The 16,619-nt window shown below is 36.3% G+C and overlaps 1 protein-coding gene across 10 annotated transcripts in view; it reads right to left on the bottom strand.

Moving 5' to 3' along the window:
- Positions 1-16,619, bottom strand: part of SYNE1 (spectrin repeat containing nuclear envelope protein 1) — a 301,154-nt gene that overhangs the window by 73,021 nt on the left and 211,514 nt on the right. For 8 of the 10 annotated variants that reach the window (XM_033512756.1, XM_033512754.1, XM_033512746.1 and 5 more), the window contains 11 exons: positions 15,136-15,327; positions 10,752-10,886; positions 10,038-10,144; positions 8,835-8,985; positions 7,880-8,014; positions 7,564-7,719; positions 6,551-6,760; positions 5,166-5,267; positions 3,339-3,458; positions 1,684-1,884; positions 310-483 (listed from right to left, as the gene is read on the bottom strand). In XM_033512756.1, the coding sequence (XP_033368647.1) occupies positions 310-483; positions 1,684-1,884; positions 3,339-3,458; positions 5,166-5,267; positions 6,551-6,760; positions 7,564-7,719; positions 7,880-8,014; positions 8,835-8,985; positions 10,038-10,144; positions 10,752-10,886; positions 15,136-15,327 (1,683 nt within the window). The remainder of the gene's footprint in view (positions 1-309; positions 484-1,683; positions 1,885-3,338; positions 3,459-5,165; positions 5,268-6,550; positions 6,761-7,563; positions 7,720-7,879; positions 8,015-8,834; positions 8,986-10,037; positions 10,145-10,751; positions 10,887-15,135; positions 15,328-16,619) is intronic. The other 2 variants (XM_033512748.1, XM_033512747.1) reach the window with 2 other exon arrangements.

Here is a 16,619-nt window from a genome sequence, read left to right as displayed (position 1 = left end):
TGACCAATGATGGTAATGTAGCAGTTTACTAACCAATAAGAGTTTCCTTTCTGTACTTTCCACGTATCTGTCTATAAAGCAGGCCTGCAAGCAATAAACTAAAGGATCCTCTTGTTCTGACTCCCTGAGAGTCTGTGTCGTTCTTTTCAGCCGTTCCCAATCGGAACGACAGTAGTCTATCAGTGCTTTCTGTGTATGACAAAATGGACTGATGCTCATCAATTCTGTCCAAGCACAGGAAATCAGCATTATAGATTGTCCTGGTGGTTGATCACAATGAAGTATAGAAAAGGCCACATAAATTCTCACCTCTAGAATGTATTCCAGCTCCACACCTCGTTTATGAGCCAGCTTTAATACAGCCGAAGCTCGTGTCATTATCTCTGAATGAGACTGAGTTTCCTTCAAGAGGGCAAGGCTACTCATCTTTCTAAAAAGTGTTTCTGTCAGGATCATGTGAGACTCCAACCCTTGAAAATATTCCTAAAAAATTTGGATGTGAGGGAGAGGGAGAATAGAGAAGAGAAAGTGCAATTGTTACTCAATTCATTACCACTAAAAGAACACTTAAAGATATAAGCAGTACAATCATCTACATAGAATTAGGTAAACTTTTCACTTCATAGCATTTCATGAAATCCAACATAATTTAAAGAGGACAATAGTCTATTCAAAGAAAGAAGTCAGTCATTCTTTCCACACAAATTCCATCCTGACCCTCATTCCATAAAGAAAACCAGCTTAAATCAAAGAACCCCAAAAATTTCTGCCTAATGTAAATGTGGAAAATACTTGTCCTATTTGTGGGTGCTATTACCAAATGTAAATTTCTGTTGAAAATAAATGGAGTGGTGGATGAAATTGCTATGTAGCATGACAGGACAATACTAGGAACTTTTTATTAGAATAATGAAGAAATCTGAGTTCACCTTCAACAAAGCATTTGAAACTTGGTGTGTCAGAACAGTTCATTGACTCCAATTTAAAATACAGTCAGTCCCACTGTTCTGAAAAGCTCCTGTATCTTTACAGGAACAGGTTAGCAATTTGCTCTTTTACGTGCCCTGGTTTTGGCTGGGATAGAGTTCATTTTCTTCTCAGTAGCTGGTAGAGCACTGTGTTTTGGCTTTACTATGGGAATAATCTGGGTGACACACTGATCTTTTGTTTGTTGCTGAGTAGTGTTTATCCCAAGTCAAGGACTTTTCAGTTTCACTTGCCAGTGAGGAGGTGGGTGAGGAGCCTGGAAGGACCATGGTCAAGACAGCTGACCTGAAAAGGCCAAAGGGATATTCCATACAACAGAACATCATGTTCAGTATATAAACTGGGGGAGATGTCTGGAAGCTGCTGATTTCTTCTTGGGGACAGGTTGGCTATTGGTCAGGAGGTGGTGAACAACTTTATTGTACATGATTTATTTATTTCTCTTGTGTTTATTTCTCTCTCTCCTTACCATTACAGTTATATTTACTGTTTCAATTATTTTTATTATTAGTGCTGTTAGTATTAGGATACATCTCTCAACCTACAAGGCTTACCTTTTCTTTCTGATTCTCCTTCTCCCCAAGGAAGGAAAACATGAGGAAGCAGCTGTGTGGTTCTTGGTTTCCCACTGGGGCTAAACCATGACAACAAGCTTACAGTCATTACTAAGTCCTGAAATATTTCCCAGTTTCTTACCTTATGTTTTTCAAGCAGTGACTGGACCTCTTCCTTGGAAGAAACAATCATTTTCTGGTCACCAGCCATTTTTTCTTGGCCTGTTTCTACCAGATCAGCCAGATCCTGCAAAGCCCGCTCATACTGCCTCTTAAGAGCCATATTCTGATTCAGATCACTCCGCCTGGATCCAATGATCATCAGCAGCTCATCATACTTATCCTGGGGGGGACAAAGGGCAGCAGTGTTGATTCTTATTTCACACCTTACATGTCTTCCTAGAAGCAACCTTACTGTCCCTGTACTCTCTGCGAATACTGCTTATTCACTTATTTCTAGCTCACTTATTTCTAGCTCCAAACCAGTTTCCAGATATACTGACTTCATTGATAAATTAACTCACCATTTAAAGACAGAAAAATAAGCAAGACCTCTTTAAAGAACATGTATTTGGGGAAAAAAATAGCAGAATCTCAAAGGCTTAATGTAAGTAGCAAAGATTTGGCTTAATGCATCAAAAAAGAGTGACTACAATGCAATGCAGATGCTGTTTACATTTTACTTTTTATAATGCAGAGGATGACATGGATTCCATCACAGATACAGACCACAGGCATCTCAAAACCAGGTTTGTTTCCTTCTCCTTCCTCAGAATCTTAACAGTAGCAACTAAGAACCATATAACTTACTGTAAAAATCAAAACAAGTCCCTACTTTTGATCTATACAAGATATTCCAACAACTAAAATATCTCTAGGATCATTCAGCTGAGTCTCCTAGCCTTAAACAGAAAATTGTGAGAAGCAGAACTGTCCGAATAAACCAAAAGGTGGCTTTTCTAAAACCTGACATGGAGAGGGGCACATAATGGCACATAAACTGAGTGAAAAAAAAACCACAAAAAAACCAGCAAACAAACCAGGAGGAGGGACTAAGACCAAAAGAATAAAGAACTGGGCAAAAGACACATTTCTTAGTGATTAATTTCTTAGTAATTCATTTTTAATTGCTATCACTCTCTTGTTGGCTTAGTAAATTTAATCTCCAGTTTCAGCTGTTTTATTTGCTTCCAATTTATTATTATGTCACTGTAAACAGTAAAATTAAGTCATAACCCTTCCTTCTCCTTCATATTTCTTCAAGCATTCCCCTGCATCAGCCAAACTGCTCAAAAAGTACTTTCAACACGTTTACAGAAGTTGTGGATCAATTGCCCCCATGTATTGAGAGGTGTTCCAGCAAAAGCAGACCATTTCCAGTTTCAGGTCGCACTTTGCTCTCCATCTTCCTTTACCCCCTTCCTTCTTTGAATGAGAGATGTGATACAGTACTTAATTACAGACCATGAGACTCTGGTGAGAACAGGGATGAACCTTCAGCAGACAAATTTATGTTCACGTGCTTAACATCATCTATGTGAAAAGGGAATGGATGAGAGCTGACAGCAAACATGGTTTTGTAGATTTTTACAATTAATACTGCTAATATCAGAGATGTTAGAAAATCTGAAGAGGCAAAAATGCAAAACTAGATGAACCAGAGAGAAGAGAATCTTTTATCTGAAATGCCTTTAAATCCCTTTTCCTAAACTGCATTATGAAGAATAAAAAGAAGCATTCCTTTGATATCACAGGTGAGAAAGGTGATAGGATGGACAGGATAGGAATGAACTATACCTGGATCTTAGACAACTCTTGTATAGAAGGTTGGTCAATTTGTAGCTTATCTATACGCTTCTTTAAATCACTGATTCCAGCATCTAGTTCCTTTAAGCCTTCTTCTGCATGCAGTATGACCTGTACATGAAAATTACATTCCTTAGTTTTAAGTTTCAGTAACAGTAGTGTAGCTGGCCTATGATCATATTCTTTTCCACTTGCAGTGCTAATCACACCTTCAATGTGGTGAAATTTTAAAGATGCTATGAAGGAAACATATTAATTAAAAGTTGGGAGAGCCCAGTCTTTTTCTTAAAGTTATATAAGCATATCATTATTACTTTTTAATAACAAGCAGGTTTAGTATAATAAAAATAGATATATAAAATATTATGCTTAGTATGAATTTCCATGCTTTTAACTATATAGTAGAGGCCCAAAATAATTTTTCTTTTAATGTAACAATGTAATTTAAAGAATTTTTTTTTTTAATAGTCATTCCTGTCATCTCTGAGCACCAAGCAAACAGTCATCATAGCAGAACCCATGTATGAATGAATGCAAAGAGCTGTGAGCAGTTCCCTCTCAAGACTGGGATGGGGCCAAAGTTAGTCAAGGGAAAAGACTTGTTCCTCTCCTTTTGGACTTGAAAAACTACATCTTAAGAACACAGACTGGTATTTGCAAGTGTCTGAAGGTGATGAGTTTTTCCAACGGAAGCTGCAGGCTTCCCCAGGTCTCTGCTGAAGTAACACACGCAGATTATAACAAAGTTAAAAGCATGAGGTAGGTTCCTGTGCTTAAAGTCCTTAGTTGAGGCCCTTTCTTGGAAGCTTCCTATCCAAACATTTTACAACTATGTATGTGAAGTAGAACTCCTCCCTTTCAGCAGCATGGAGTTTGCATGATAAAGTCACTAAACTTCCACTTTATGCAACTAATGTCACCTGGCTGACTAAGGCCTTTATTTCTACTTTCCTAATCACATATTGAACAAGCAGTAATGCTTTTAAATTTCAATGTTTTATCAGCCAAGGGAGATTTTCTGAAACAAGTAATTTGACTTGCTTTTGTTACCACATTGTTTTCCTAGCTGGTAGTTTAATTAATCAAACTGGAAATAAATTTTTGCCAATGTTTGGCATCACAAAAGATAGAAAAGAAAAACACAGTGCGACCTCTCCTTCAAAATTTAAATGTCAGGTATATAAAGTCCAGTATTTCTGTTTAGCTGAAGGGTAAGTTTCTTCCATTCAGTTGCCTGCTGGCACCAGACATTGCTAACAAGAAAGTTCTATAAAAAGTTGTCTTTATAATACTTCATTCATTTTTCTCACTGGCAAAACAGAAACAAGAAAATGGAATATATTTTTTCATATAAATAATTAATTATTCATCAGGCCATTCCTGATAAAGAAATAATAATTACTGCCTTACATTAAAAAGAGTAACATTAAAGCCATCACTGTAAACCAGTGAGCAGGAAAGTGCCTTTGGTTCTTAATAAAGTTTAACAGTCAAACAATTTAGCAAAACTCTGGATTTCTTTTTCTTTATTGAAGTTTTCTTTTTTCCAAATACTGCCCAGTATAAACATAACTAGGTACTAGGTTAGCTGGGAAGATGAGGAAGACACTTTTTCTAGGGGTCTTTTGTTGTTGTGACTTTTTTTTATTTTTAGTTATAAATCTATGTAGTACACTCTTGGACATACTCATTTTCCTATACTTCATGTGAATGTGTAGGTTCTCCCATTTAAAGTAACTGTTGTCTAGAATCCATTTATACTTTGGATAAAAACTTTACCTCTTCCCCTCTCCCCAAGTGACAGACACGTGGTAGTACCTGCATTTGTTCTGTTTCTGGTCTGTCAGCTGCCTCTGCTAGTTTCTGTAGAACCAAGTATTTGTTATCAGCCACCGATGTAAACATGAGCTTCAGATCATTCTGAATGAGACAAAACCAACAAATTATAGCCACAATTATACAGCACAAAACAATGAAAAATATTCCATGTTTCAGAAAATTTAAAGCATTAAATATTACATGGTAGCACTACAGCATAAAAAGTAGTCATAAAAACACCAAAACTAGCCAATGAAAAACATTTGACATTGCTGAAAATCCAGTTATGGAAACAAAGAGCTAAAGCAACTCCTATCTAAAACATATCCTGTGAAAGCACTTCTGCTTTTGCTTTCTAATTAAATAATTAACTAACAAGGTCATTACCTCCATGTAACAAAAACATTCTTGTGCAGTTTATCCTACCACACATGATTGTAAAAAAGCTTGATTTTACTTTTTAAGGCAAGTTGTTTTAATTACAAACTTGAGCAAATCCACACATTACAGGGCTAATCACAAGCTGAAACTTTTAGAGTATTTTATCAGAACAAACACATAAATATTATTTAACGATTTTGCTGAAATACCATCAATTATTTTTTTCTTGCACTCATCTCAACAGAAAATTAACAGCACATTTTTCTGAGACTTTCCGCATTACATAAGAGGTGCATGAATGATTTAGTATTTATTTTTATATTCAGTAATTATTTTAGATACTGAAAATCTCTAAGAATAATTACAATTAATTCCAATCAACCGTGCTGTTATCAGCAAAGGGAGATCTTTCATTGAAAAATAGGAGAGGAAAGATTATGGAGTTTGAAAGAAAATCTAGTAGTAATAATCTATGAAAAAATGACCCCAATCTAAAGACACAATAATTTATTTTTTTTTTTTTTAATTTATGGGTTTTTTAATTAAAAATAAACCATACTGGAGGGCTTAATATATTAATGATAACAACAACAACAACAACAACAATAATAATAATAATAATAGCCCATTATTACTAAAGATAAAGACCAAGAAAGATCTGAAAGCATTTCTGAACTCTGAAAAGTTTTCTGAAAAAGCACATTTCTCTGTTTATCAGCATTTTTTCATACTTGCACAACACAGTCTTCCTTTTATGTAATGCCAGCAGGGTGAGACAGCAGGGAGAGATTATCACTTTACAGGAATTGCATGAGTTGTTGAAGCCTTCTAGCAGAGAGTTTAAATTCGGAGTAATTATTAGGGTATCAAATTTTCCACAGACTGAGAAGTTTGATTTTTCAATAAGAAACCTGTGACAACCTTGTTCTTTTGATTTGGTAGCAAGAATTCGCAGCCTTTCTATCCCCATTTGATATACACCTCTGTATTTCATCACCTCATACCTTGAATGTGATAATTTGCTGGAGCCGTCCTTTCATCTGGTGGCATCTCTGATTAACCACTGACTCCAGTAAGGTCAGTCTTCTCAGAAGGCAATCCAAAGTATCTTCTATAATAACCCTCTTATCACTACTATCAGGAAATATCTGAGCAAACAAATTCTTGTTCTTATCCACTTCTTCTGTGATGTCTTTGATTTCTTTGGCAAGAGACTAATTGTGTAGAAAAACAGAAGTGAAAATCAGACATTCTGGAAAGCAGGCAAACATGCCATAATCACTGTCAATTTTGCAGTGATGTAGTGAATTTTTTACTTTGTTGGTATGCACACACACTAGAAAAAATGACAGCTACAGTAATCTCTTATGCTAAAAAGAAACTATTCTCCAAGGAAAACAAGTATTAATTTAACAACAAAATAATTTAAAGCCAAAGAAACATCTGGGTCAAATTAAAAGTCATCTAATCCAACCCTCCTGAAGTAACCTCTTCAACTACATCAGGATGCTCAGAGCCCTCTCAAGCCTGAATTTGAATGCTTCCATGGATAGGACATCCACTACCTCTCTGGGCAACCTGCTCCAGCATTTCCACACGCTCATTTTGAAAAACTTCTCCCTTACATATTTTCTGAATCTATCCTGTTCAGTTGAAAACAGTTCCTTTGTCCTACTGCCTCTCTCTCCCCACCACCACTCAATTCTTTCTGCCTCTCTCACCCCTAATGTTAACTTGTGCTGTTTCTATATCCCAGAGCATTCCTCCCTCTTTTTCACTTTGTTTCAATTTTGACAATGTGGTGTTCACTAATACCTAGAAAGGACGTTACACAGAAGAAAGAGTCTATGCTTTCTGCAACATTCTGTGCACAGTCAATTGCAGAATGCTGCAGTTACACAGAGATTATGCCAGTGACACGCCACTTATCCAGGATTCTAACATGTTTGTTCTAAACACTACATAAAATGCACACTTATTGGCAATTAAAAGGAAGTCCCACTCATGGATTCCTTACCTCTTGCTTGCAGAGGTAGGTTTCTGTTTCTTCCTCTGGCAACAGAGCTGTAGCAACAAAGACTTGCTCTTCCACACCATCCAGCCACACGGAGGTGGCAGTGACACCATCATACAGCTTCTGCTCAAGCTGCAGGGTCTCCTCCACCCGTCCAGCCTGGGCAAAGAAACCAGAGCAGTCCAGCACAGAAGTATAAGACAGTCTTTCTAACTTCTAATATTTGGTGAAGACCTGGATTTCCAGGCCATAGCTGGAGGAGTGTTCACTGTTAATGTGGCTTTGCCGCAGGACAGGTGTAAAGACAATTGAAAATTACCTCAGATGAGACATCTTCAAAGGCCTGATTCAATTCAACCAACACTGGTGACACTAAGGATTTATCTTCGTCCTGTGTCTCCTCCTTATACAAAGGCATTCCAGGTATTAGTCTGTTTGGTCTGCTATAAAGCTGCTGAGAGAGGAGCACTCATTAGGATGCCTCGACCATATGCAGGGCACAAAATTCAGCTGTACAGACTCTCTAGTGACTGAGGCTATCACCTGCTAATGCTCATAGTCCTCCCACAAATGCTCCCTGTCATGAAAATTTTGCATAAATATTGCTCAACAGGAGGTTCACTAGAAATGTAGGATAAATACTTGTAGCCAAAATTAAAAATTACTAGTTTTTACCAAAAATATAATCAATTACTGTTAATTAATACAAGGTATTTAAAACTTTGGAAGCTGATTAACAGAGTGTTATACAAACAAGAGTGGATTTGGGTCTATTAACAATAAAATGGAAGATGTATGGTAATATAGACTTTGGTTTGTCCCCAGTTTAATTGATTTAATTATTTTAATTCTTTTTAATTGTTTTTTTTTTCAGTAGAAATACTGTGCCTGAAATTTCGCACCCACTAATTTCAAGAACTGAATGTAACCAATAATTCAAACTGAAAGTAAGTTTTCTTTTAAGCTGTTGCCAGACTACTGATCAGTTCCAGAGGGCTGATTTGTTACAGAATTATTCTGAGTTAGGTAAGTAGACAAACATTTTGTCTGTGCTCTTTCTTCTTTCTAGTTCATTAATCTCATGGTAGTGCAATTCAAATCACTTTGAACATGAGCAGTGCTGGTGCCAATATTTAACTGTTTTTAAAGTGTCACATAAATAAATCGTTCCATATCTCATGCATTAACTAGAGCACCTTAATGGATCTACATATTGTACCTCTTATAACAACTACTTTCAAAGATAAAATGGAAAGAGAAATTAAAAAAGCTACCAGCTGTTCTTTTTCCAAAGCTTTCTGGAGCAGTCTCTGCTTGGTACTGAATTCCTGGTTTAGGCTTTCCCATTTCCTCTTCATCTGTTCTTCAGATGATGGCTTCTCAACTTCTAAGGTTAATTCCTCAGAGAGTACATCAGGCTTCTCACTGAATCAGAAGATGCATAAAGGTTTAGCAAATGCAGAAGTTATAATAATTTAAAGTTATAATTTTCCATTAGGAAATTCTACATTTAAGTTAAGTGCTACTTTTCAAAGCTTTGACTTGTTGGTTTTGGTTTTGCTTTTCCGATAATAAGACAAAGGCTGGTTTGAACAGCAAGAAGTTCTTGTCTGATGAAATAAATTGTACTTTCTAGAAGACTGTTTAGAGTTGCAAGTACCCAAAATAAGTAAAAAATCCCCAAACCAGACTGAATATATACTATATTGAAATGTAACCTATAAAGAGGTTAAACTTATAAAGAAGTTAAAGCATGAGTTAAAATAAATATTTTATCTGACTCCTTCCTCATGTTCTTTGTCAAAATGGCAGACATAGTTTAATGAAGGACAAGCATATGAGCTTACCTTTGGTAAACAGTTAACCACATCCAGAATTTTTGGTTTGGTGGTAGTTTTTTGTTGGTTTTGGCTGTTAGTTTTTTTTTTGTTGTTGTTTTTTTTTTATGTAATTTCTATAGTACACTGTCATTTGACAGAAGGAAGCCTCAAACAGAAGGAGACTGGTTAAGTACTTTCTAGCATTAGAATCAAGGGTTCAAAAGGAAAAATACTTACTAATTGTATGAAAAATAAAATTAAGCAATGAGTATCTCATCTGGGAATATCTAGTAACAATGGCAGATGTTAATGGTTGGGGAAGATGTGATTCCCACACCAGTGCTGGTCCATAATAAAGCTATTAGCAAGACTCTAGTGAGTCTCACCAGTCTTTAGTTTTAGTGTGATTCCTGCTAGTAAGAATAAAGAGCATTTCTAAATGCTGAAGGTGATCTATTATCACAAAACAGTTTGTGTATTATTAGACCCCTGAATTATAAACCAATAATACAGTTGCCTAGGTGCTGTATAAAAATGATAAAACCATAAAAAAAAAAATAAAATTAGAGGACTATGAGCAGAAGAGGGATGTAAGCACAGAGATGACAAAGCACAGCTACAGAAATTTACTTTTTGGAACAACACATGAAAGCACACCTTATAGACAGGCCTTCGGTAGAGCCTTGCTGCGTTAGGATCTCTCCTCCACGGCACGCTACTGATCGAAGCAGATTCTTCTGCTCTTCTAGCTCTTGTTCCAGCTCCTAACACAGAAAGTTACAAAAACCAGAACAAATCTCAAAATGACTGGTTTTTCCTTGGAAGGGTGTATCTACCTTGCTTAACTGTCATGCAAAGTTAGCTAAGCTACTTCTGAAATGGCTTGCCTGGACACCAAAAGTGGTCCAAAATCTCCAGCCAGGGACACAGAAAAACTGGGGACCTAAACTGCATTACTGAACTAATTACCAAATACAATGCAGTTTCTGGAACCTACCCTAGTGAGAATATCTTCATATCATTCAACACAATATATCATGTAATAGGTGTATCTTTGCTTGTATGAATACAAAGTTATTATTTTGAGTATTGTCTTCTCAGAGTAACTTAAAGGGTTAATTAATTTTTTTTTCCACTGATGGACAAAAGAAGTATAGAGTGATTATATGAATTGACCACCATCACCCAGGAAGTCTAGCCTGCCTGACTGTTACAGATATAAGATAGGGAACTCAGATGCATCATTACAAAAGCAGTGAGTAAAAAACAGTGGAAAAATTAATACTTCAGTGGAAATATTAACAAGAGTGGCTCAGCTACAGCATTAAGTACAATCTAAAGATGGGATTAGAAGAAAAGCAGAACACCAACTTTCTGTTGCTGCAGGGTACTCTGCTGCTGCTGTGAGCGAGTAGTTCTTGCTTGCACCAGCCATTCCTGAACACTGGGGCTTTGTGAGGAAACAAAGTCCAGATCACTCTCCTCCTTTTCTTGTAAAGATCCCTGCTTTAGGAAAGAGACATTGAGATTAAAAAAAATTCTTGCGTTGTTGAAGAGCAAGCAGGTTCAGCTCATCTACACAAAACCACTCAAATTGCTGGCTCATGTAAATTCTGAAGTGAGCAATGACTTTAGATTTCTGACTTTTACTGGTTTTTTGGTTACTAGCAAGAAAAGCATCCCTAAAAATGTAAAAATAAACATGCATCATTGCACTTAGCAGAATAAGAGACCACAGGTTAGAGACCTTGGTCTGATGTGTTTCTAAAGACTGCTCTGCTTCTAAAAACCAGCCTTGATCTGAGGAGGGTGCAGCTTTACATGAGAATGCAAGGATTCAGTGGTTTGTTTCTGCCAGGCTTTTTATCTATATAAAGAATTTTTTTTTTGTCAAATTGAAAAGGAGAAAATTCTGCTTGTCATTCTGGTCAAAATGTACTTATCAGTAAGTACATAACTCCATGTTCGGCAGAAACACACTGGATAAAGAGCAGATGACATGATATGAACATGAGAAAGTAAGAGAGATCAAACAACAGAATGTTAGAACAGCACAGCAAAAGCAACAGTTCCTTCCATTCATATTTCTATCATGTTTTTCCAACATGAGTGATTAGAAAGGCTTTCTGTGTAAGCAATGCAAAACAAAAAAAAACCCAAATGACTTAATAGCTCAAAAAAATGTTTTATCAACTTCTTGGCTTCCAAAGTCCATGTTGGCTGTAAGTTTAAGTAATTTTAGCAGCCAATGCATTCTAATGTAGGTATTTTAACATGCTTGGCCTTATGTTAAAGACAGACTTGTAAGCCTGGCTGCTTAGATGCACACATCTCTCTGGATTTATTTAATATTACTTGCAGTCATATGATGACTGTAGAGCTTGCACCTTTTTGGTTTTTTTGAAACCCTGAAGATCTAAAGCTGGGGCTTAATATCTCTCCCATTTTGTCTATATATCTCATTTTTTAGGATTCATATTATGCCCATGATTTATTTGGCTTTTACTCTAAATAGATTAAGACTGCTGAATGGTTCAAAAGCAGGCTCCCCAAAACACAGACACTCTGCCTTCCAGATGACATTTCTCAGATCAGACAGGGACCAGCAGGGCAGAAGGTGGGTGTGGAAATCCTACTTGCCTCACCTGGTGCTCCTTATGCTAACAACTGAGATGGACCTCTGCCACCAGTGTCCCTGACACCTGCCACTGAAACAGCAGAGTTTTGCTAAGTGGTAGAAAGTTAGGTGTAAGATTTTAATTTTGGGGGATGATGAATGTGCTGAAGTTGAAAGGACCAATTAGTGTTAGAGGATATAAACTGTTAGGAGGAGAAAAACAAACAAGAAGTACCTGGTGCTGGAAAGAACCATTAGCCCTTGCTTTATGAAGTAACTTTTTTTTTTACTAAGGTTTCAGTTTGCAGGTAAACTCTGATACTTTACTCTGTAGGAACAAGTTTCTAGAAAAAGCTGATGCAGCTGGAGTCTGAACAATGTTATTACAGAATGTCAGATTGAGCACAGAAAATAGTATATCAGAAGTAAAGAAGTTCTGGAATTACAGCTTTTCTATTACAAGTTAGGAAACAGACAATCTTTCTGCAAATTGTAGGGGGGGGAAATCTGCTGAATTTTATATACTCTAGGGACCATAGCTATTCAACTTATAAATTTATTTAAGGAACAGTATCTAATTCTTTGCATTTGAGTGGGCTGGTTGTTTTCAGTCACATTTTGGGTCTGTTTTTCTCTGGGAAGAGGACTGAAAAGATATAATTTTAGAATTATACTAAGACACATAATTAATAGTCTCATAGTTCCTGCAATAGCAAGCACTGAAAAAGGGATTGTGGTATTTGTTGATGCAACGAAGTTTTGCAAATATGCTACTGTACATACTTTTTAGATCAAAAGTATTTGTGAACCAGATTTTATCATTGTCAAATTACAGAATGTAAGTTTGAAATAAACTTGCATTTACAGTTGCATTTTCATTTGATGTCTGTCTGAAGGAACTGCATTACATTTCATTTAAACAGCCAGGGAAATACAAGCTTGAACCTGTCATTCCCAGACACTGTCCAGTCACAGAAATAAATGGAAAATCCCTGAAGAAGACTGTGATGAAATCGATCTTTCAAAGGATTTTCAGAATTATACAAACTTATATAAGACATTTTCTTGTGAAACTGGAGTCATTCCTCCCTCACAAATCCTTTGCAATAAAGAGTAAAAAACCACTATTTGTTTCGTTGAGGTTTTTTTACTGCAGAATCTCTTCTACTTCTTTGTTTTTTAAGGAGTCTGTTCAGTTTCATTGCCCCTAAACCAGAGAATAAACAGTAACAGACACAATATTTTGTGTGTTTCAAAGCGCTACCTTTGGAGACAGTATAGTCCTGAACACTCCTGTTCCAGCACATTTCTGATTAGTTTCACTACTTTATTTTATGAATAAAGTAGGTGGTCTCCAAGTCACCTTTTCTGTAGCACTAGTGATATTCATTAACTAAAATCAGAAGAAAACTGAAAGTGTTCCAAGAAAGTTGGAGAATCTCACACTGACTCCTAAAAAGCCTTGTGCACAGGGATAATAGACAGGCTGAAATATGCTTTAAGGAAAATACAGCCCAGTCTTTAGAAGTCTTACAGTGCAACTTGGGAAGTTCCTTCTTTTGGGAGGAACTTCTTTTGGTCTATGCCTCTGGGCAATTACAAGGTTATCAGAACATGTAAAAGACATGTAAAAGTCAGAGTTTTTTACACACATGCACAACAGAGCTGTTAGCCTGTAATGTTTCTCAAGTTTACTGGTACTGGATAGAATTTGGGGCATCTGATGATCTTGGCCTCAGTCCTCAGTGTTCAGAAAATGACACAGAACCTCTCATTAGAAAAAAATTGCTCAGTGATTAGATGTTGTACTGCCTATGTCTATCTTTTTACATGATCTGTAAATGAAGTCAAAGAAAGGCTTGAAATTCATAAAGAAACTTGAGTCTTGCATTCATGCACCATCTTACATGATTCATATTCTACATCTGGAAATGATTTTGTTGTTATTTTAGATATTAGAAGATCTGTTTAAGAAAAATAATAATAAAAGAAATCTGTTTAAGAGTTCAAGTAAACTAAATCACATCACTGCATTTTAAAATATTTTAAAGTATTTTAAAATTTAGCAAAAACTCTGTGATGCTTTCACTTCACAGGTAATACATGAGAACAAAATATCATGTGCCTACATGGTGTTGATAACTTTTCATTTGTCTAGTCATAAGGTTAAATAGGCAAGAATAACATTAAAGTTACTTCATCTTAGAGGCAATAGGAACAAATACCTTGGGGTTTCTTTTCTTTTTTATTTCTCTATTTTTCTGAAATTACGTGAAGTTTTAAAGCTATACTGTTGCTTTGGACTAAAAATAGTTCTTAGAACATCAAGTGACTTTTCAAGCTAACCTCTCAGTAGACTTTAATCTGCATTACAAGCCAGAAATCTTTGAAGCTTATCATGTTTAATTTGCACAGCAAAGCCAAGAAAAGAAGTAAAAGAAAAGGGAGGGGGGAGGGAGTCACAGCAGGGCAAGCAAATTCAAAACCAGTCAGTCACATTACATGGTTGGGTTTCTTGTATGTATTCAGTTCTCCACACGCTATTTTGACCTAAAGAATGACCAAAAGTAACTGGTAAATACAATGAATTAGTGGCAATGAGCAGACCAAAGCTGCTAGGAATAGAAACCTAGGGCAAGACTGAGGTTAAATGAATTTTTGCTTATATAATATTTTATTTATATAATGATGCCACTAAGTATTAGCCATAATTAAAAATGTTTCCTTATATTATCTGTTCACTGTGTTGTGCACACTGTAAAAAAGCACATATTTAGGATCATTCTTTGACTGGGGAGAGTAATCCTGCCCCAGACCATACACAATCTAAAGACTGGAAACAGGAACAGACTATATCCAGACCAAGCTAATCATACCTATTTTTTTTTTGTCTTTTCAGTGAAGATACTGAGGAAGTTAGGATAGTTTTATTATAAAGCAATGTTAACTTGAAAATTATCAACAAAAGCTTTCTAGACAGCCCTTTATTTTGGAGTTACAACTCCATTTACTGACTAAAGATGAGTAACGCAAACTGAATCAGTGCAACGCTTATGCTCTTTTTCCCAGTTACATAAAGTTGCTATGAAGTCCCCAAATTCCTGCCCACCATGAAAACAGCTGGAAGGAGGCACTCACCCGAATGTTGATCTGTTTGTCGTGGAGCACCCTCTGCAGCTCCAGAAGGCTGCCCTTCAGTGTCCTGAGCTTCACAGCCAGCTGCTCTGCCTCATCCTTGGTGTGAGCCTTCCCTTCCATAAGCAAGTTCTCGTTGTGCACAGACAACTCTGACAAGGCTACCACCTTTTGTTCTATTTCAACCAACATGTTCTGCAGCAGCAAAAACAAAGACCCAAATTCATACATTTTCCAGCACTTGTCACGTTTTCAGGCAAGATGACCTGTGGCCTACCTTACCCGTTGCCAAACTAAGAGAAAGTCAGATTATCATTGTTTTTCCTTCCAGTCCCATTCAGAGTTCTTTAGAAAATGCTTGCAAGTGTTTGTATTTGCTATTTCAGTTAGCAACCTTTTTTCAAAATAGGAAATTAAAAAGTTATTTGAAACAAATAATTTGTTGTAGAGAAGATGCTCTTTATTTGCATACTAAAGGCAAGGATGGCTAAGAAGCTAGGCTGACATCCATTAGTGACAAGAAATGAAGCACGCAGCCAGAGTTACTTCTTCCCTCTTCTTTCATTTACATGTAGTCAAGTGCTTCCTACCTCCTCATATGTGTTGCTCTGGCTGTGTTGATAAGCCTCTCTTCTCACTATTTGCTCTTTCTGATTGGTGCATGACGGACTTAAGGATTTCTGTATAATCCTCTTTAGTCTAAAGAGAGACTTAAAGTGACAAATCTCTGGCATGTTTATTCTCAAAAGCTACTTCCCTGACATTCCATTAACTGTTCATGTATTAGAGACATCGTGCATATTTTGATCTCCCAGATTCAATGCTCAAACAAGTCTAGCTCAGAAACCTAGCCTCACATCATATGCTTTTGCTTCCATAGCAACTGTCAAGTATGAATTTAGAAATATTTCTCCTGAAGGAATATGTGCAGAACAAGATCTGCAGAGTCTCTAAAAAGTGGAAAAAATATATAAAACTTATTGTATTAAGATTTTAAGAAGCAGCAAAAGAACAGCAGTAATAACTCTGCCACAAAGTTAACTTTTTGAGTTTCCTACAGATTATATTAAAAAAAAATGCTTTGTTCAAGTTCATAGGGTTTATCTACATGCAACAAAAGGCTCTCAAGGACAGGTGATGAAAGGACTCTTGAGACTAAGCAGACCGAAAATTCCAATGATGAAGTGTTGTCAGTGAAAATTCTTCAGACTCACACAAAACTCTCATTATCCTAAAATAATTGAGATCCTCATTCTTTAATAAGTATATTTTGTCCATCTGTCTATTATCTCTTTTGTAATTTTAATTATAATGATCATATAATTTAAAATATAATTTAAAAATAGAAAACTCCTACTAATTTGAGAACCTGGATGTTAGGAATGATCCAAGTCTTGTTAATAAGAGTATTTGCAAAAACCCTTATTGCAGCAACATGTCTTTCTCGGTTGTTTTTGATATTCCGAGTTGATTCATCTTCAAGCCAT

This window comes from Parus major, chromosome 3, assembly GCF_001522545.3.
Source record: "Parus major isolate Abel chromosome 3, Parus_major1.1, whole genome shotgun sequence".
Taxonomy (NCBI): Eukaryota; Metazoa; Chordata; class Aves; order Passeriformes; family Paridae; genus Parus; species Parus major.
The sequence above is the reverse complement of the archived record's forward strand: the minus strand, read 5'-3'. Positions and strand labels throughout refer to the sequence as shown.